The 20842-nt window shown below is 42.8% G+C and overlaps 2 protein-coding genes across 10 annotated transcripts in view; one reads left to right on the top strand and one right to left on the bottom strand.

Moving 5' to 3' along the window:
* Positions 1-20842, bottom strand: part of LOC118388456 (rap1 GTPase-activating protein 1-like) — a 171633-nt gene that overhangs the window by 9375 nt on the left and 141416 nt on the right. For 7 of the 8 annotated variants that reach the window (XM_052526766.1, XM_052526762.1, XM_052526763.1 and 4 more), the window contains one exon: positions 18009-20727. The exons of the other annotated variant lie outside the window; for it this stretch is intronic. In XM_052526766.1, the coding sequence (XP_052382726.1) occupies positions 20644-20727 (84 nt within the window). In that variant the 3' untranslated portion in view covers positions 18009-20643. Of the gene's footprint in view, positions 1-18008; positions 20728-20842 lie in introns of those variants that run through there. 8 annotated transcript variants of the gene reach the window in all.
* Positions 487-18541, top strand: LOC118388455 (protein-arginine deiminase type-2-like). Of its 2 annotated transcripts, none has more exons than XM_052526769.1 (16): positions 487-696; positions 5386-5554; positions 6220-6289; positions 6459-6520; positions 6924-7041; positions 7467-7619; positions 7775-7965; positions 8073-8176; positions 8291-8402; positions 8642-8749; positions 8856-9007; positions 9199-9346; positions 9594-9687; positions 17120-17199; positions 17309-17437; positions 17667-18541. In XM_052526769.1, the coding sequence occupies exons 1-16, from the start codon at positions 518-520 to the stop codon at positions 17898-17900; spliced, it is 2103 nt and encodes a 700-aa protein (XP_052382729.1). In that variant the 5' UTR covers positions 487-517; the 3' UTR covers positions 17901-18541. The 2 variants fall into 2 exon arrangements, with proteins under 2 accessions (XP_052382729.1, XP_052382730.1); XM_052526770.1 differs by lacking the exon at positions 487-696 and adding an exon at positions 4551-5285.

Below are 20842 nucleotides of genomic sequence, written 5' to 3'. Positions count from 1 at the left end.
TTTAATACCAAATACTAATTGAGTGTATGTAAACTTCTGACCCACTGGGAATGTGATGAAAGATGTAAAAGCTGAAATAAATAATTCTCTCCGCTATTATTCTGACATTTCACATTTTTAAAATAAAGTGGAGATCCTAACTGAGCTAAGAAAGGGAATGTTTACTAGGATAAAATGTCAGGAATTGTGAAAACCTGAGTTTAAATGTATTTAATTACGGTGGATGTAAACTTCCGACATCAACTGTTTTTATGTGATTCAAATATGGCCTTCAACATGACAATCAGTGTGACAACAAAATGTATACTGCAGGCTTAGTTTAGGCCTATGCCTACATTATCCTGTTGCTATTCAAGTGCTGACGGCAATGCAAGTTGGCACATGTTTGGTTTGCTGGGTAATTGCAGCCTCTTCTGCCTCAGGAACACACCGCAGGAACACACCCCCTTAACAATAGGGCCTACCCTCCACCGCCATATCTCATTTCATCTGCTCCTCTGCAATATACTGTATCACCATGGATGTTTCACAGGAACAAGTTTCTATGACCAGGCACCCTAATCTTCTTCAGCACCTTAATAAGAGAAAAGCAACCGACATGCCAATACCGTATCAACAGACATTTCGTCTCGACATTGAGAAAACTTTGAGGGCTCTTTATGTTGTTGGCACGGTGTTGAAAGTGAACCTAAACAGGTGAGTGTGTGTATCTGTGCTAGGCTACTGCACCAATAGATGTCTCCAGGTGGTAGTAAACTGTTGTTGGCTACATTGTCGCCTAAAACACGGTAAAGTGTATGGCAATGTATAGTTTCACCAGTTATATACTGCTATATAAACTATTTGAGGATTATCGCTCAGTAGCCTACCCAAATTTTGCCTGTTCTGCGAACATACATTTTTAGGTTGTAGGGAGGTTCAGAGAATGTTTTTCTATGGTTCCCTAAATGTTTTTCTGCAAGGTTTTATTAACATTCAGATAACTGAAATTCTAGGTTAATTGAAGGTATTAAATAAGTTATGATAACATGTTTCAATAAAACTGCTATCTTAATTTGGGTTAACTGTTTTGAACTACGAGCACAGATAGCTCCAAAGCTGTTCATTTTAGTCTATTCAAACAGACCCTAATTTCAAAGAAAACGAGCACTTATTAAGATCAGGTGTGGCCAATTAGTGGGCATGGCCAACACACCTGAACACACTTAACAATATAGAGGATATATATTGTCTTGTTGATGCTGAGTGTATATGTTTTAAATCAAATTCTTACAACATTCTTTATACGTCAATGTTTTCTGGTGTTTTTTATGGAAAGTTGTCTTAATGTTCTGAGAAGATTACTTTAAATAAAACAATGAGGAAACATGCAGAAAAACCTATGCTGAAGTACTGGAAGTCCCACAGAAAAATGTTATTTCTTGATGTCCTCTGATCAAGTTGAGAACATTACTTTAAATAGAACCATGAGGAAAGCTGTAGGAAATGTTATGGGAAGGTTGTATCCAAAATAACCATAGGACAACCACGCTCTGACCAAGCTCTAAGAAACATGCGGCAAGATGACAAGATGGAGCCGACAGAGGGTCGCCTTGCTTCTAGTCCTTAGGAACCTATGCAGTATTTTGTTTATTTATGTATTATTTCTTACATTGTTAGGCCAGAAAATTTGAAGTGTTATTACATACAGCCGGGAAGAACTATTGGATGTCAGAGCAATGTCAACTTACCAACCTCACGACCAGGAATACAACTTTCCCGAAGTGGATCCTTTGTTCGCATCACCACCCAGGGCATATGATCTGATCCCAGATGCCGACCAAAAACAATGTCGCCTCCAGAAGAGGTAGCCGGAGCAGCCTCATGGTCAGACTTCGTTGTGCACACCACCCACTGCTTCCGAGTATATTACTCGCCAATATCCAGTCTCTAGATAACAAGGTAGACTAAATTAGGGCAAGAGTTGCTTTCCAGAGAGACATATGGAATTGTAACATACTCTGTTTCACGGAAACATGGCTCTCCCGGGATATGTTGTCAAAGTCAGTACAGCCATCAGGATTCTTTATGTGTAGCGCCGACAGAAATATCTCTCTGGGAAGAGGAATGGCGAGAGTGTAGTTTTCATGATTAACGACTCATGATGTAATCATAATAACATACAGGAACTCAAGTCATTTTGTTCACCTGATCTAGAATTCCTCACAATCAAATGCTGACCATATTATTTCCCAAGAGAATTCTTGTTGGTTATTGTCACCCCCCTCAAGCCGATACCAGGATGGCCCTCAAGGAACTTCACTGGACTCTATGCAAACTGGAAACCATATATCCTGAGGCTGCATGTATTGTAGCTGGGGATTATAACAAAGCAAATTTGAGAACAAGGCTACCTAAACTCTATCAGCATATTGATTGTTGCACTCGTGCGGGCAATACACTTGATCACGGCTACTCTAACTTCCGCAATGCATACAAGGCCCCCCTCCCTCCCTCCCTTCAGCAAATCTGACCACGACTCCATTTAGCTCCTCCCATCCTATAGGTAGAAACAGGATGTACCCGTGACGAGAACTATTCAACGCTGGTTTGGCCAATCGGAATCCACGCTTCAAGATTGTTCTGATCATGCAGACTGGGAAATGTTCCCAGGAAGCCTCAGAGAATAATATTGATTTATAAGCTGATTCTGTGAGTGAGTTTATAAGGAAGTGCATTGGAGATCTTGTACCCACTATGACTATTAAAACCTACCCTAACCAGAAACTGTGGGTAGATAGCAGCATTAGCACAAAACTGAAAGAGCGAACCACAGCATTTAACCATGGAAAGATGACTGTGAATATGGCCGAATACAAACAGTGTAGTTATTCCCTCCGCAAGGCAATCTAACAGGCGTCTTCGATGGCTCAGACACGAGACTTATGTGACAGGGTCTACACGCAATCCTGGACTACAAATAGAATACCAGCTAAGTCACGGACACCGACGTCTTTCTTCCAGACAAACTAAACACCTTCTTTGCCTGCTTTGAGGATAATACAGTGCCACCGACGTGGCCCCCTACCAAGGACTGCAGGCCCTCCCTCGTCTTCTCCATGGCCGACATGAGTAAGACGTTTAAACGTGTTCACCTTCGCAAGACTGCCGGCCCAGATGACATCCCTAGCTGCGTCCTCCGAGCATGCGCAGACCAGCTGGCTGGTATGTTTACTGACATATTCCATCTCTCCCTATCCCAGTCCGCTTTCCCCACATGCTTCAAGATGGCCACCATTGTTCCTGTACCCAAGAAGTTAAATGTAACTGAACTAAATGACTATCGCCCCATAGCACTCACTTCTGTCATCATGAAATGCTTTTAGAGATTAGTCAAGGATCATATCACCTCCACCTTACCTGCCAGCCTAGACCAACTTCAATTTGCATACCGCCCCAATAGGTCCACAGACAATGCAATTGCCATCACACTGCACACTGCCCTATCCCATCTGAACAAGAGGAATACCTATGTAAGAATGCTATTCATTGACTACAGCTCAGCATTCAACACCATAATAACCTCCAAGCTCATTAATAAACTTGAGGCCCTAGGTCTCAACCTCGCCCTGTGCAATTGGATCCTGGACTTCCTGGTGGGCCGCCCCCAGGCGGTGAAGGTAGGAAACAACATCTCCACTTCGCTGATTGTTAGATTACGTGTTAGATATTACTGCACCGTCGGAACTAGAAGCACAAGTATTTCGCTACACTCGCGATAACATCTGCTAACCATGTGCATGTGACCAATAACATTTATTTTATTTTGATTTGAACATGTGGTTCTCAGAATATTATGCGCTAGCTGGATAGTTTGTCCCAGGTTTGGAGGCGCACAGTACTGAATTGCTTTATTTCTTTAAGTGAATTGATTATAATAATTGAATAGCTTTATAATCTTATTCCACTTGTAGTTCCTGCAGTGATAATATGTTTTTAAAAGACGGATTACATCCACTGACTATTTTGTTGTCATTTTACTTCTTGGATATTCCAACTGCAGAAGGATTTGGATGATCATGCCCCAAAATTGGGCTGAAATAACTGTGTGAATGGCATTTGTATTCAGAGGAGGAGTCAGACCTCATGTTCTCAGACTCTCATTTTTATCATTAAAAGCTGTCAATTCATATTACTTCATTGCAACTGAATTCAATGGGTTATAAGCAGTTATTATGGCCTATGATTTCCAAGTTAACATGATACAAAAAAGTGGTAAGCCCAACACAAAATCGCCAACCTGAAGAATTAAACATATTGTGGGACTATCTTGACTACGACTGCAGTTAGTTTATCAGACTCTCCACATGGTATGATTGCACAGCAGATACAGATGGTTTCACAGCATTGGTGTGTAACAACTTCCACTTCTTGTTAACTTCCACCTCTTTTTGCTATTGTTTAGAGTAGCCTAGGCTCTGTTGTTCGGGCGAATACTATCCCTCCCCCACAAACCTAATGTTCCTTTGGTGTGAACCACCTCCTGGGCTCTGTCATGGATCCCCCCTACTGCTGCTCATTCCGTTCACCAGCTCCGGAAGTCTACGTCACCGGCTTTCTAGGCGTCACTGAATTGGATTCATCACCACAAACCCCGGACTGTCTTGTCTCATTACGCACACCTGGTTCCCATTCCCCCTGATTAGTATGTTATATATGTGCCCTCTGTTCCCCATTGTCCTGGTTGATTATTGTCCCATATCCGTTCGTCTTGTGCTCTGCTGTATCCGCTTTCATGCCACGTGTTTTTGTGCAGTTGTTATTACGGGTCTCGTCCCGTGTATTATTTACAGGTTTGCACCTCATTCTATTGTTTGGGTTAAATCCCTGTGTTAGATATACGTTTGTTTCGGGCTTCGTCCCCGTCATTTTCATGACGTAAAAAACCCTATTACGTATTCCTGCGCCTGTCTCCTATCATTATACAGCCTGACAGGCTCAGTCTGGACTCCAGGTGTTAGGTTTTACAGCTAAGCCTAATGTTTAGAAACAAGTGTCATACTGAGTGTAACAACTCGGGATGTTGGTTGATACTTAGACATATATGTACAATCCTTTTTGCCAGTATTCTTGTGTAGGTTGATAGTCCAGTATTTCTCCCTCTTTGGTACTTTACTCATGTAGAAGACATCATACCTCTACCATTACTATAGCGATGTAGCTTTAGAACTAGCACTGCCACCTCTTGCTTCTGGAAATAGGGGATAATGAACTCCACTCACTGCTGGTGCTCCACTGCACTATAGGTACGTCCTCTTGTGTTTTCTCTGTTATTGCTATAGATTTGTATAAGAAAAGTATCAGGATGTGATGTGTAACTGTCACATGTATTTATTGTTCCCCAAGGAGTGCCCCTCCTACCTCCAAGTACTTCTCTGTGCAATGCAGTCCCAGAGTGCAGTACAGGATCACCCCACCCCCACCAGAGAGTGGGACCCTCCCCACCTCTCTCAATGGTAATACAATGCTTCTTATCACCATGGACACTGCCAGCGAAGTGGGAAATGATAGCAAGGTAAATAAAGTAGGCCACTCCCACAGCCATGATAGCTATACTCTTAGCACCTTTTTTCTATCTAAAACCTAAAGGGGCTATTTGGCTGTCCCCGAAGGGGAACCCTTTGAAAAGCCATTTTTGGTTCAAGGTAGAACCTTATTGGATTCCATTTAGAACCCTTTCCCCAGAGTTCTACATGGAACCCAAAAGAGTTCTACCTTGAAACAAAAGGGTTCTCATAAGGTGACCCTGGAACCCTTTTTTCTAAGAGTGTACCCTGATCTTATTCATCGAATCCTGAGGTGAATATTTCCACTTGGGACTTAACACGCTACAGTGAATTATGTTAATAAGAAAAACAAATCAAGTATTTGCTGCTCCTACGCCTCTTAAGAGTGGCATGCAAACCACACTGAAATAATGCAAATGTGGCCCTCTCAACCTGATACCAGAGAGATGTCAAACAGTGGAAAGTGATGTGGTTAATCACAGTGCCAGTTCTATTGATAAGGAATTGAAGGACACCTTTTGTCAGTTCCAAAATGGGCCAGTTGTTTAGAAATTATGTACTGTACATATCTGGACATGAATATATCATAGAAGACCCCATCAAAACACAACCACTGCTTAGTCACCAGTGTTCTAGATGTTTAACTTTGTAAACGTTGTCCTTTGTTGTGCAGCTATCAGTCATGTATTATGGAGAGAAGACGGAGGTGTTAGGGAAAGCTGTCGTTCACCTCACCGCTGTTGGTATGTTGTGTTATGCTTAGGACAGGAGAGCACACCCATATAAACTAACACCCTCCCCCACCTTCAAAGCATACCTTTGTGAATGTCATTTGTACATTTTGATATTTCACTTGAGACCCCAAAGCAGCTCATGAGCTTCAGTGACACCCAGGGCCTCTCTGTCTTGTAGAGATTTCTCTGGATGTAGATGCTGATCGAGATGGCCAGGTGGAGAGGAACAACCCCAACAAGGTGGGTTATGTCTGCTGGGTCCGTCCAGGCAGGTCTCTTTCAGCTGAGAGGTCACTATCTTTGTTTCTTAACACAGCAGGGTACATAAGGAGACGTTCTAACATGAATAGGCATTTCAGAAGACTAGTGTCCATGCTGTTTTCCAAAACACAAAGGAAGATTGCCAAGGCACTTCTAGCTAATTCTGTCAACTAACACAGGGCACAGCCTTCCACTGATATTAATAGGTACATCAAAATACTGTTCATACTATATCCCTGGAAGTGGGAACATTTTTTGAAGGTTGTGTTTTTCAGCTGTAAATCTAATCTAATCTAACCTCATGGAAACACATTGGGAAAAGCTCATTCGGGAGGGCAGTGTTAGTTCTTGTTTTTGAAAGACAGTGTTTATCTCTCTGCAGGGATCGTGGATGTGGGGGCCTAATGGCCATGGTGCCATCCTACTGGTCAACTGTGACTCAGAACACACCTATGGGAAGAGGCGGGACAGTGAGCGTGCTGAGGTCAGCAGGGTCTCAGGTATATAACAGCCAAGTCATCCTGACCCACTGAGCTGACTGGCTGACAGGGCTGCAGGCATTGCAATAAATCAACATTTTAAAGGCTGCAGGTCTGTGTTTTGTGTGTAGTCAGCAGAGGGGAGCAGTAGGGATGTGTGTATTTGTGTTAGCTAAACACAAACTGCCTGAGCTAGGGGTGTGTCTGGTGTGGTTTGATGGTTCCTTCACGACCACTATCCTTCTAGGATAAGTAGTTGTATTACACACTGTCATACCTATGTGTTTTTTAACCTTTATATAACTAGGCAAATCAGTTAAGAACATATTTTTATCTACAATGATGGTCTACCAAATCCTGGGAGCCACATTGAGATGAGGTCACATTGATTATGACATTGATGGGTTGACACTTGATGAACAATGTCAGTATTTGTGAAATGTCAGATCTGAAAGACATGTCCCCAATGGTGCTGCGGACCAGTGGCCCTGCCAAGCTCCCAGAGGGCTACAAGCTGACCATGCACATCTCACAGGGGGATGCAGAGAGTGTCAGGGTCTTCAGAACCAGCTCCACTGCAGGCATGCACCAAACACTGAGTGAGTCAAGGACATTTTGTCCAGTCAGATCTTTTATGTGTTCTTGTGGCTGTCCATGCATGTATAATGTGTATACAATAGGGTTTTAATGCTGCGTATGCATATAAATGGAGATACATTTGATCCTCATTATAAAACATGATTTACTGCTGCAGAAAACCTGTTCTACAAGAGCTTTGTGAAGGACTACCCACTGGTGCTGGGCAGTGAGGATTTGTCCAAGGAGGTCCCGTACCTCGGGGGAAACGCTGAGATTAATTTCTACGTCGAGGGCCTGAGATTCCCTGACAAAGACTTTGAGGGCCTCATCAGCATCAGCCTCAGCCTGCTGGAGCCCAGCTCTCAGGTACATTGTAACTATTTCACTGTTCCTAGTTTAAAACTTCAAAGGGTATATACTGTACCTCTGTCGTGGAATCTATCATTCATGTTTTTGTTCTGTTATTTTGCCAGGGCTTCCCTGAGACGCCCATATTTACAGACAGGGTGGTGTTCCGTGTGGCTCCCTGGATCATGACACCCAACACACTCAACCCTCTGGAGGTCTTTGTCTGCAGGTGAGAGATGATGATGATTGATGTTTGTTGTTGGAAATTGATGTTGATGGAAGAAATGATGGCGCTGTCTGTAAACTTATTCCGACAACTGTTTCTGTGCATTTGGTTACCCAGCACATCTGATAACTACCAGTTCCTAAAGGGAATGAGGAGGCTGGTGGAGAACAGTGGGTATAAGCTGAAGGTTTGTCATGAGTACATGAACAGAGGAGACCGCTGGATGCAGGTAAGCAGTGAGATTCAGCTCCTAGCCTATCATGCACTTTTGTGCATTTGAACTTTTTTCAATTCCAACCTTTTTTAAACACCATTTATTTCACATCCTTTTACATCAATGTAAATCATTGTCAGTCTTGTCTCTCGGTTTCAGCTAAAAGAAATCAGAACATAGACCAGTGTCTTTGTTTCTAACTGCATGAAAAATATAGAAATATAATAGACATGTAAAGAAGGTTTCTCTCTCAGGATGAGATAGAGTTTGGCTACATTGACTCTCCTCACCAACGTTTCCCTGTTGTGCTGGACTCCCCCCGAGACGGAGAACTACAGGATTTCCCTTATGATGTGCTACTGGTAAGAAAAGGCATTCACCACACCTGCTGTTAAAATGTTCTTATTTCCATACTGTGAGGGATGTGGTGGAACTCTTTCTCAACCTCTCTCTGCCTGGTGCCCTCAGGGCCCAGACTTTGGCTATGTGACAAGGACAGCATATAATGTGGAAGTGAGCAGCCTGGACTCGTTTGGTAACCTGGAAGTTAGCCCTCCAGTTATTGTAAATGGAAAAATCTACCCTCTGGGCAGGATCATAATTGGAGTGGCTTTCCCCACGTGAGTGTAACTTGCTTCAGTGGAAGAGTCTGGTTTTTAGATACCAATATTTGCCTTTATTCCAAAGTTGATTGACTTATTAAATAAAGTTGATGCTTCTTCCTTCTTTAAATCTCTTGCTAATGATTTATGAATATTTACAACAAAGAAATGGCTGTGAGCAGTGGTGATAAGGCTGTTTAACTTTTCAGGGCAACCAAGGGCCGCAACATGACCAAAGTAGTGCAAGACTTCCTTTGGGCACAGAAAGTCCAGGAGCCCATTGCACTGTTCTCTGATTGGCTTCTGGTTGGGCATGTGGATGAATTCATGACTTTTGTCCCAGCTCCTGACAAAAAGGTAAAACAATATTGTCAAGGAAAGTATAGTTGCCCGCTCCATTAGAACATGTGAGTAAATACACTGTTCTTTGATATAGAGTAGAAATGACGGCGAGCAAAGAATTGTTAATGCTGTCCATTTGCACAAAGTATTTAGACATGACGCAGGCTGTGGCTGCCATGTGGTTTATGTGATAATGTAAAGCTGTCAGGAAGTCAAATGAAGCGCACAGCCAATGTTGTCTTTGTCCTCCGTTTCTGTGTAGGGATTCCGACTGCTGCTCGCCAGCCCCGACGCAGGCTACAAACTATTCAGAGGCTTACAGAACGACGGGCATGGACAAGCCAAAATGTTTGACGGTAGGATTTCAGTTAAGGGTCTAATTTCAGTGTGTATCACCATAGTTACAACTGTATCAGTGGAGGCTCTTCAGAAGATGGTGTAGCGGTATTTATTAGAGAGGGGTAAAGAATGATTTTGTTCGGGCGCCAGGCAGGTATTAACCATGCCGAAAGGAAAAGAGTAGAATAGAGAGAGTACCAGACCCACACACATCAGCAGAAGAGACTGCCTAGAGTGTAGACTGTTTACCAGATAGCCAGTGGAGAGAAAAAAAGAATACACACAATATAAAACCCACATCACAGCACAGGGGTAACCCCAACAAGAATACTAATAATAATAATAATAATACTAATAATGGCAGAGCAATTTAACAGCAACTTCATACAAGAAAGAACCCAGTCATCAACAGGATTTGCAATATGTATTATCGTCCAGTGGAGGAGTGCAGAGGGTATGAATGTGGGGGGTGTTCATAGACACAACAAAGGCCTTAAAAATGTCCACAATCTTCTCGGCCACATGTCATTAGTACACCTCAATACAGTTCACATAACAATGCATAACTTGCAAGCAACCTCCCTTTTAACTAAAATGTCCACCCAAATACTTCTGGCAGGGCAAGAATAGTCCAGCTCTAATGAACTTCAATGGGAAGTGCATTGGAAAAATAGTCTGTTGCAGGTAAAGCACTGGAACGATGGAGGGAAGAGAAAAAGAGAAAGAACAAGAGAGATCTTAGCTGTGGTCTTCAGGTGTGCCAGTGTGCTGTCTGACTGTCTGATGGTTTGTATGTTAAAGCTTCGCAACAATGTTGCTACAAATACATGCGATTCATAACGGGCGAGGTCCCAAACGAAAACAACCACGACCTAGAGCGATTACACTGATGATTGAGTTAAATACTTTCTAAAATACACACTCTGAAAACAAACAAAACTTCTGCAGCACAGCCCACACAATCAAACTGTCGCGCCACCCAAGAGCTCCTCCCCAAAGAGCTGAATGAGCTCTCTTTATTTCCTCCTTCCTTACTGCTCATGCGCTCTTAAAGTGGCAGTGCACGGTGAAGGCACCGTGCAAATTTCGCCACAATTCCTCCCCCCATGAAAAAACAAGGCCTGTAGAAACAGAGAGGATGCAGGCTTTGACAGGTTCATGTTCCTGCTACACAAAACCAGGTAAGTTCTCACCCCAGTAGGTACAGAGCTCTTTGTAGATTCCTGATATGAACTGCGGACCTCTGTCAAGAGAGGATTTGGTCTGGAATCCCAAATCTGGTAAAGACCTCCCTTCTCAGAATTAGAGCAATGGCTGATGCAGTGGCTTTGCGGAGGGGAAACAACTCCACCCAGTGTGTGTAGTAGTCCACTACCACCAACAAAAATGTATTCCGTGTCCCCCTGGCTGGGAGGAAAAGGTCCCATGAGGTCAATTCCCAACATTTCAATTGGATGGTTCACCACGGTCTGCTGCATTTTCCCGGCAGGTCTGCCAATGTCGGGTTTGTATTTCTGGCAGACTTCACACTGCTGTACAAACTTCCGGGTATCAACCCACATGCCTGGCCAGTAAACCACCTCTTATAGTCTTCGATAAGTTTCCAAGATGGCCACTCATGGGATTTGCATACGCTTGGATTATCTGGTCACTCAATGTAGAGGGAATGAAGACGCCATAATGGGTACTGTGTATTCCATCTCCTCTTGGAGTATTTCGATACACTTTATCCTGAATTATGCTATACGTATCATTGAAGCGACTCTTGGAGTCTTCTTCAGACAGACTCTTGTGGATCGCCATGATGGCAGCATCCTTCTGCTGTGCTCTCCATACACTTTCATCATCCAGAGGAAAATAATCATCCAGACATTTAGCGGTAGTATAAGTACTGCACAAGGGAGGACAAACATTGGCAGTCTCTGTAATCCGAGAAAGGGCATCTGGTACAACGTTCAGTTTTCCTTTGCGATACTCAATGATGAAGTCAAACTTCTGCAGTCTGATAGACCAGTGAATGAGACAGCTGTTGGTCTTGCTTGATGCCAGAACCCACTGCAGAGCAGCATGGTCTGTGACAACGGTGAAGATCTTTGCCTCCAAGTAGTAGCTCCATTTCTCCAAAGCCCAGACCACAGCGAGGCACTCCCTTTCAGTAATTGAATAATTCCTCTCAGCAGAATTAAGGGTGCGACTTGCATAGGCAAGAACTTCTTCTGTTCCAAGTCCTGTTTGTTGAGCCATGACTGCTCCAAGTGCTGTTTGACTTGCATCCGTGTACACAATGAAATGAGCATTCAGGTTAGGATGTTCAAGCACTGGAGGAGTAATTAGACTGTTTGAGTGCTTTGGCATGCAGGGGTCCATTGGAATTTCACCTCTTAAGGTGGTTGAGGGGTTCGGCTACCTTTGAAAAGTCAGGCACAAACCTGTGGTACCATCCAGCCATACCCAGAAACCGCTGAACAGCCTCGAGGGATGTGGGAATTGGGAATTCCTGCACGGCTGCAACTTTGGCTGGATCTGCATGGATACCTTCAGCATTAACCACATGACCAAGGAACTTGAGTTCTGGCAGACAGAAACGACACTTCAAGTTCAAGGTCAAACCTGCAGCCTTTAGTCTGTCGAATACGGACTGCATGTCTTGCAGATAATCCGCGACAGAGGAGGAGTAGATTATGATGTCATCCAGATACACAAGACAATTTATACCCCTCAGATCTCCCAGGACAGTCTCCATCAACCTTTGGAAGGTTGCTGGAGCATTCTTCAAACCAAAAGACATGACTTTGAAGGAGTACAAACCAGCAAGGTTGACAAAGGCAGTCTTATCCTGACTAGCAGGATCCATTGACACCTGCCAATAGCCACTGTTCAGATCCAGATTACTAAAGATGGATGCTCCTGCCAGAGATTCCAGTATGTCATTTATGTTTGGTAGAGGGTAGGCATCACTTTCTGTTATGGCATTTGGCTTCCTGTAGTCCACACAGAATCGATATCCACCATCTTTCTTAGGAATCAGGACAACCGGAGAAGCCCATCCGGAAAAAGAAGGTTCCACAATTCCATTCTCCAACATGCCTTTGAGCTGTTCATTGAGAATTGGAAGTTTGGCGGGGGACAGCCTGTAGGGACGCTGCTTAATGGGGACCTCATGCTGGGTATAGATGTTGTGTTTGAAGACGGTTGTACGGCCGAGTGTAAGAGTACAGACCTCACTGTTCACGTCCAACATCTGGGAGAGCTGCCACCTTTCATCATCCGACAGACATGCCTGTTCCACTGCTTGTTTGATGTAGAAATTCGCATCAGGTTTGTTTTTGATCTCGGATAGAAGGGGGGTACGGCAGTAATCAGGGTAATAGTTGGGTTCTCAGACTTCACTGGTGGAACATGTTTTTGTCTTTGTCTCTTTATATTTTCTCTGACTTGACCTTGTCCGGACTCTGCATAATGTAGCAGGCTCAAGCCTGAAATCAGTGCATTATTAGGTTGAAATGGATGAGGCTGAGAATAGTCAGAGTGCAGCCGATAGGAGGGTTCGGACATCGAGATGGTCAGTCCACTGAAGAACAGGAAGTCTAGGCCAAGGACTACAGCAAATGTAAGGCTTGAATCTGCAAGAATAGCCACAGGAAGGTTAGTCTCACCATGCAGTTTTATTATTATGCTAATCCAGGCCATGGGGGTGGTAGGTTCTCCATTGGCCAAGTACAGTGGTCCCTCCTCCCATGTTCATAGCTCCTCATGAGGTAATGCCATGTTCTGCCACAGGGCCTCTTGTATCAGGGTGTAAGATGCCCCTGTGTCGATTATGGCCTTCCCTCTCCAGTTCTTAACAGTCAGAGGAACCAATAGTTGTTGTGGAATAGGAATAAGACCGCTAGCTGTGCTGTCTAAAGGCTTCATGGTGGGCTTTAAGGCAGACCCAATTGTATGCAAGCCACCACGTCTGTCTTGACTTTCAGTCTTCGGTCCTTTCTGACCTTTTCCTGAATCCTGACGCTGGACATAGAGCGGGCAAGAATCTGGAGGATGTTGGACTTTACACCTCCAACACATAACTGGACTTTTGTCCTGGATCTTGGGTACAAATATCTGAGACGGTTTAGCCCCAGGAGAGTTATGTGTATACTGGGATGAGGGAACAGGGTTTTTAGTTTGGAGGTGGTGCTTCCAGTCCTTCTCTAACTGAGTCCCAAGACGCACCAGATCATCCACGTTCTGCACACGTTCTCGAATTTGAATAGCAAGGCGGGGAACCATGTTCTTAAGGAGTTTGACCATCTCCTGCTCAGTAATGTCAGCCTTCCATCTCCTACATAGAACTCGATAAGAGAAGGCAAAGTCCCGTATTGGCTCTGCTTCACCCTGGACTCTGTAAATATTTCTGTCTCTGAACAATTTGTTGTTGGTTTTCCTCCATTTGACAGGCAAGGTAATCCAACCTCCTCTGCACATCTGTCTGATGAGCCTCCACACATTCACTGAGTTTGCGAATGGCATTCTCCTGCATTGTCAAACTATGATTGGTGTGTGTCCATTGATCCATTTGTCCAGTGATCAGAGAGACCTCTCCCAGTCTCTCTGGACAGGGTAACAGGAAGAGGTTGAGGGGAGGGTAATGGTGGAGATGTTATAGGTGAGCCAGAAGCCTGGGGATTAGGGGCAGTGCTATCCAACTCCATTAGTTCATAGAGTCCTTCCACAATGAAAGAATCCCGAACATGATTACCATCAGGTGTGTATGGGATTCCAACAAAATACATGATTCAACCTTGTGTGGATGGTGTCATGAGTGTTTCTCTTCAAGTCCCTGTTTGGGTGCCAATTCTGTAGCGGTATTTATTAGAGAGGGGTAAAGAATGATTTTGTTCGGGCGCCAGGCAGGTATTAACCATGCTGAAAGGAAAAGAGTAGAATAGAGAGAGTACCACTACCAGACCCACACACATCAGCAGAAGAGACTGCCTAGAGTGTAGCCTGTTTACCAGATAGCCAGTGGAGAGAAAAAAGAATACACACCATATAAAACCCACATCACAGCACAGGGGTAACCCCAACAAGAATACCTCATACAATAATAATAATACTAATAATGGCAGAGCAATTTAACAGCAACTTCATACAAGAAAGAAGCCAGTCATCAACAGAGGATTTGCAATATGTATTATCGTCCAGTGGAGGAGTGCAGAGGGTATGAATGTGGGGGGTGTTCATAGACACAACAAAGGCCTTAAAAATGTCCACAATCTTCTCGGCCACATGTCATTAGTACACCTCAATACAGTTCATATAACAATGCATAACTTGCAAGCAACCTCCCTTTTAACTAAAATGTCCACCCAAATACTTCTGGCAGGGAATAATAGTCCAGCTCTAATGAACTTGAAAATAGAGTCTGTTGCAGGGTAAAGCACTGGAACGATGGAGGGAAGAGAAAAAGAGAATGAGAACAAAAGAGATCTTAGCTGTGGTCTTCAGGTGTGCCAGTGTGCTGTCTGACTGTCCGATGGTTTGTTGGTTTGTATGTTAAAGCTTCAACAATGTTGCTACTAATCCATGCGATCCATAACGGGTGCGGTCCCAAACGAAAACAACCACGACCTAGAGCGATTACACTGATGATTGAGTTAAATACTTTCTAATCTACACACGCTGAAAACAAACAAAATCTCTGCAGCACAGCCCACACAATCAAACTGTCGCGCCACCCAAGAGCACCTCCCCAAAGAGCTGAATGAGCTCTCTTTATTTCCTCCTTCCTTACTGCTCATGCGCTCTTAAAGTGGCAGTGCACGGTGAAGGCTCCGTACAGATTTCACCACAATGGAGGACTATCCTCAGTGAATTTCATAAAAATGAAATTAATGAGAGCGAGAAGTAATTATAGCAATTAAAGGGATCATGCTGTTTGAATGTGGCTGCTCTGGAAAGTGAACTGTGCCTATAGAAAGTGAACTATGCTTAACGACATAGATTAGGAATCACTGGCCACTTTAAGGAAATGAAACACTAGCCACTTTAATAATGTCTCCTTATCTTGCATTACTCATCTCATGTGTAAACTGTACTCTCTCTATATTATTCTACGGTATCTTAGTCACTTTAGTTGTTTGTAAACATTGCATCACCCATCTCATATGTATATACTGTACTCTATACTATGCCACTGTAGGGGCGGCAGGTAGCCTAGTGGTTAGAACGTTGGACTAGTAACCGAAAGGTTACAAGATTGAATCCCTGAGCTGACAAGGTAAAAATCTGTCATTCTGCCCCTGAACAAGGCATCAGCATTTGGGTTTGATTATAGGCTCCAGATACTCTACTAGTCTGAAGAAGGCCAGTTGTATTGCTTCTTCAATCAGAACAACAGTTTTCAGCTGTGCTAACATAATTGCAAAATGGTTTTCTAATGATCAGTTGGCCTTTTAAAATGATCAACTTTGATTAGCTAACACAACGTGCCATTGGAACACAGGAGTGATGGTTGCTGATAATGGACCTCTGTACGCCTATATAGCTATTCCATAAAGAAATCGGCCGTTTCCAAGTACAATAGTAATTTACAACAATGTCTACACCATATTTCTGATCAATTTGATGTTATTTTAATGGACAAAAAAAAATGCTTTTCCTTCAAAAACAAGGACATTTCTAAGTGACCCCACACATTTGAACAGAGGTGTATATATTGTCTTAAACCATTCTTTACTTAGATTTATCTGTATTTTGGGTATATGTTATGAAACTGTTAGATATTACTGCGCTGTCGGAGCTAGAAGCACAAGTATTTCACTACACCCGCAATAACATCTGCTAAACAAATGTATGTGACCAATACAATATTTAGGCAAGTCAGTTAAGAACAAATTCTTACATTCAAAGACAACCTACCCCAGCCAAACCCTGACAATGCTGGGCCAATTGTGCACCGCCCTATGGGACTCCCAATCACAGCCAGATGTGATGAAGCCTGGATTTGAGCCAGGGACTGCAGTGATACCTCTTGCACTTAGATGCAGTGCCTTAGACCGCAGCTCCACTCGGGAACCCAAAATTTGATTTGATTTGTATGTGATCAGAGGTGTATTCATTCTGTTGAAAAGCTTTACTGAAACGGAATGAAATGGGGATAAACATGCCTGAATTTGTCTAATATAAACTCTTGTTTGCAACTGTTGGACTAATGATTACACCCTAGATCAGCTAGATACTGGCAGTATTGAATGTGCCAATGTCTGTCACCTTGATTACTCACAAAATTCTCTTTACCTGTGCATCTACGTTCATAGGCAAAGTTGTAACAACCTCGTTGGGTATAGGGAACGTTTGAGTATCAAGTAGCCTTAACCGATCAATGTTACATTGAGCTGGGTGAATGGAATACATAATACTGTGTGTGTTACTAATTAACACCCACTTCCTTCTCGATCCTAACAGGTCTTGGAGCAGAAGAAGAGATTACAGTAGATGAGATATTGAGTGATGACAAACTCAGAGCAGAAAACAACTATGTCCAGGTGAGGAAAACTAAACGCCAGATGAACTAGTTACTCAGAGAGGCTAGCAGAGCATTGCAGTGCTTGGTGAAATAACCATGTAGACGTTGTGACTGCTGTCGTCCCACAGAGCTGTATAGACTGGAACAGGGATGTCCTTAAGAGGGAGCTGGGTTTAGACGACGATGATATCATTGATCTGCCCATCCTTTTCCATGTGATGGAGGAGAACAGGGCAGTGGCCTATTACCCAGACATGGTGAGCAGACGCAAATTCTACACTAGAACACCTCCAAACCAAAAGTACTTCCTATTTTATTTGTTATACATTTTACATTACATAATGGCAAAACTCAAAAATGCTGCCAAATCATTTTAGACATTTTGTGATGATTTTCTACATGTGATTAGGAAGTATGCTAAAATCATCTACTACCCAAGTAGCGCAAGAAGCAAATCCTAATTGAGGCATATGTCTCTACCTCCAGGTGAACATGGTTGTGTTGGGGAAGAACCTGGGCATCCCTAAACCATTTGGGCCCAAGGTGGATGGCCGCTGTGCCCTGGAGGCAGAGATGACCTCCCTCATGGAGGGCCTGGGACTCCGCTGCACATACATTGATGACTTTGCCTCCTACCACAAACTGCTGGGAGAGGTTCACTGTGGCTCTAACGTTCGCAGGGAACCCTTCTCCTTCAAGTGGTGGAACCTGGAGATGTGAGGGATTTGGGGCAAGGAATGGTTGTAGTTAGAGGGAATAAGGCTTGACGTAAACAGCAGCAACATTCGCCAGCAGCAGTCATCTTCAAACAACAACAGTAGTCCTTCGTACTGTATTACCCCTTTGTCTTTATTAAACATGTATTTGCCTTTTTTTACAAAAGGATGAAAAGCTATATTTATATACAAGACTTTACAACGTATACAAGGGCTTAAGGAGATTATCAACGAGAACAGAAATACAATCATCTGAATTAAGCACATTGTAGGCTGAATCTGTTTGGATTGGCTGGGTGCTCAATCTAAGTGTCTTGCATTTACATGTACAAACACAGGTACAGATGAACAGGACCACAGATAAATGTGTATAATCTGAAGCCACCCGAGGGTGTGATCCAACTATTCAAGCATTTCTGAAGACTTGTGAGTTTTAATACATTTATTTTAAGCTTTGAGATGAAAATTGTGTTTGATATATTTTGAGTTTCAGTGCCTGGAATACACACTGACTCCAAAGGCTCTCTTAAGCTGATGAAAGGTTACTTTCTCATCTTTCCAATCACATTTCAATTACCGGTAATAGTTTTTTGTTGAATCATAATCTTCAGAATGGTGTTTAATAATAAATACATGTCAAACTAACTGTATTTTGATGTAGTGTTCCTTACCTACAGAGATCCTTTAGATTCAACTGAAAGATTTCCAAAGGAGTCTAAAAGGTTTATGCATTAATGCCACAACTGACAAAGTGCAACTAAATTCAACTGACAAAGTGCAACTAAATTCAACTGACAAAGTGCAACTTCATTCATTTAATTGAAATAAAAAGTAATGGAAACTATGCCTTCATACCAGGTCTTTTCATTATATAAATCTGAGATGAGGGAAAATCTCTAATCAGGAAATGTAAAACAATACACAAGATACCCAGGTTCCATTCATTGAGAGCAGATGTCTACAAATGAATACATGTATCTGTTTAGTTTTACATTCAAACCAGTTGGTGATAGATTCCAGTAGGCGATATCCACCATGGGATAGATTCCATATATGAAGGGGGATACCCTCCTACAAAGCAGCTTACTTAACAATCATTTAAAAGGCAACTTCAAGACTTGTCACAAGTCAGATTTTCAAATGATCAGCAATTAATTGAAAATGTAGTGCCGGTTTCCACATTACACTTGTATCGCCATATTTCTCTATCGAAACCGATTTGAAGAAATAATGACTCTTTATCTGTCTGCTTCTCTAGAGAAGTTGGACTGGTTTTTAAGAAACAATCTATTTCCTGCGTGGTACTGTACAGTTGACATGGTTTTGCAAGCAGATTTACACCATTCACCATGCATACACATCCAAACACATACTTTAAATCAAACTTTAGGTTTTAAAAAATAAACTGAAGACAGTAGTCACTGGACAATAGCTTGGCTTTGGAGGCTGTGTGCTTTGGTTAGGTCACCTTGGAGGAATGTCTGACTGTGTGGTACTATCTACAGTATGGGACAGTGATGAAGACTGCTGAGTAATTTAGTTTGGACACCAGACCTTATTGGTAATTCAATACTTCATGTTTTTGTCTCAGTTTATAGGGGCAATCTATTTTTTTACATTTCAATTAATTATATATACCCATTGATTCTTGAATATTACTTATAAATGCTTCATGCGCTTAGTTCAACTGTCGTACCCCATCAAAACCCCAAACATAAGCGTGTTTTACTCATTAGTTAGTAAACAAGGTAACTGTAAACAAACACTATAGCCTCAACATGGTTAAAAGTATAATTTTGCTATCATGGATGGTCAGTCCTTGCATCCATAGCTCTGTCTAGGAATTTTAGAGTGGTTACTTTTCGCCAACCCCATCACTCAGCTGGTTATCGATACAGTGGCGGGGTAAAGACTTTGTTATTGTTTGAACTGCAGATTACCCCTTTAAATGGCCTGAAATACATTGACTATAATTATGGGGTCAGTAAAATATTGTCCATTCAACATAAACTGTGAACTGCAATTGTACAGTTTGTCAGGGGAAATGAATAATGGAATCAAAACCAGCAGCAGCATGATGATAAAAGTACCTTCTATCAAAAACATGTAACATTTACTAAAAATCTCTAGTCAACATCCCCCATTACACTCTTAATTGACCATTAATAAAACACAAGGCTTGGTGTGACATCAAAGGATCCGGGACACCAAGAATAACAAATGTACAGCATCATGGTGGGATGTGAGGTTGATGGGAGCAATAATGTCAGTTCTTCCAACAATGACAACAGGACAACACCCTCTTATCGTCCTCATGCATTTCTCTTTAGCCTAATAGAAAACTTCCCCTAATGCATGATCAACGGATCTCCTGCAACACCAATCTGTCTAATGCTTAAGATCCTCCCCTCACTCCACCTTCAAACCAAAACAAAAACAATGCCATAGAGAGGACAAGGGAGAGTATACTATGAGTTACCACATGAACAGATTTAGGCTTCACAGAGCTCATGGAGCAGAAATATAAGCAGGCTAAGCGAGCCAACAGACAACAGCCGGAAGCGATACTGTCTGAGTGGCACTCATTTTGGGAATGGGTGCGGGCTGATCCTCTCCTTCACCCCTCTAGGCATGCTGGGAGTCAGCCACAAAGAGTTGGGATGAGGGAAGGCTGTAAGTGCATGTCCATGGACCTGGCTGTTCAGACTGGACTAGTTTACACCAGGTCTAGCTGTCTGTCCCAGCGACTAGCTCTGCTCCTCCTCTGCATCTGTGGTGGAACACACGTGCGCTTGCTTCATCTCCTGCAGGGGGTGCCTCTTATGGGAATGCTGTGGGAGGAGGAGGGACTGGGGTCAGATACCATCTTTACTACTACAGATCACACACAAACATCCAAATACAGACAGGGGTAACACATGGTCAGTAAGCTACATCTACTGAGTT

The sequence above is a fragment of the Oncorhynchus keta genome, chromosome 10 (assembly GCF_023373465.1).
Source record: "Oncorhynchus keta strain PuntledgeMale-10-30-2019 chromosome 10, Oket_V2, whole genome shotgun sequence".
Taxonomy (NCBI): domain Eukaryota; kingdom Metazoa; phylum Chordata; class Actinopteri; order Salmoniformes; family Salmonidae; genus Oncorhynchus; species Oncorhynchus keta.
This window is presented reverse-complemented; position numbering and strand designations above follow the sequence as displayed.

Bases quoted from the DNA above. Each gene is read 5' to 3' on its own strand.
- LOC118388455 (XM_052526769.1), top strand. From the start codon at position 518: ATGGATGTTTCACAGGAACAAGTTTCTATGACCAGGCACCCTAATCTT. The intron at 7,620-7,774 runs GTGAGTCAAGGA...TTACTGCTGCAG, and splicing joins AGGCATGCACCAAACACTGA to AAAACCTGTTCTACAAGAGC. The intron at 7,966-8,072 runs GTACATTGTAAC...TTATTTTGCCAG, and splicing joins TGCTGGAGCCCAGCTCTCAG to GGCTTCCCTGAGACGCCCAT.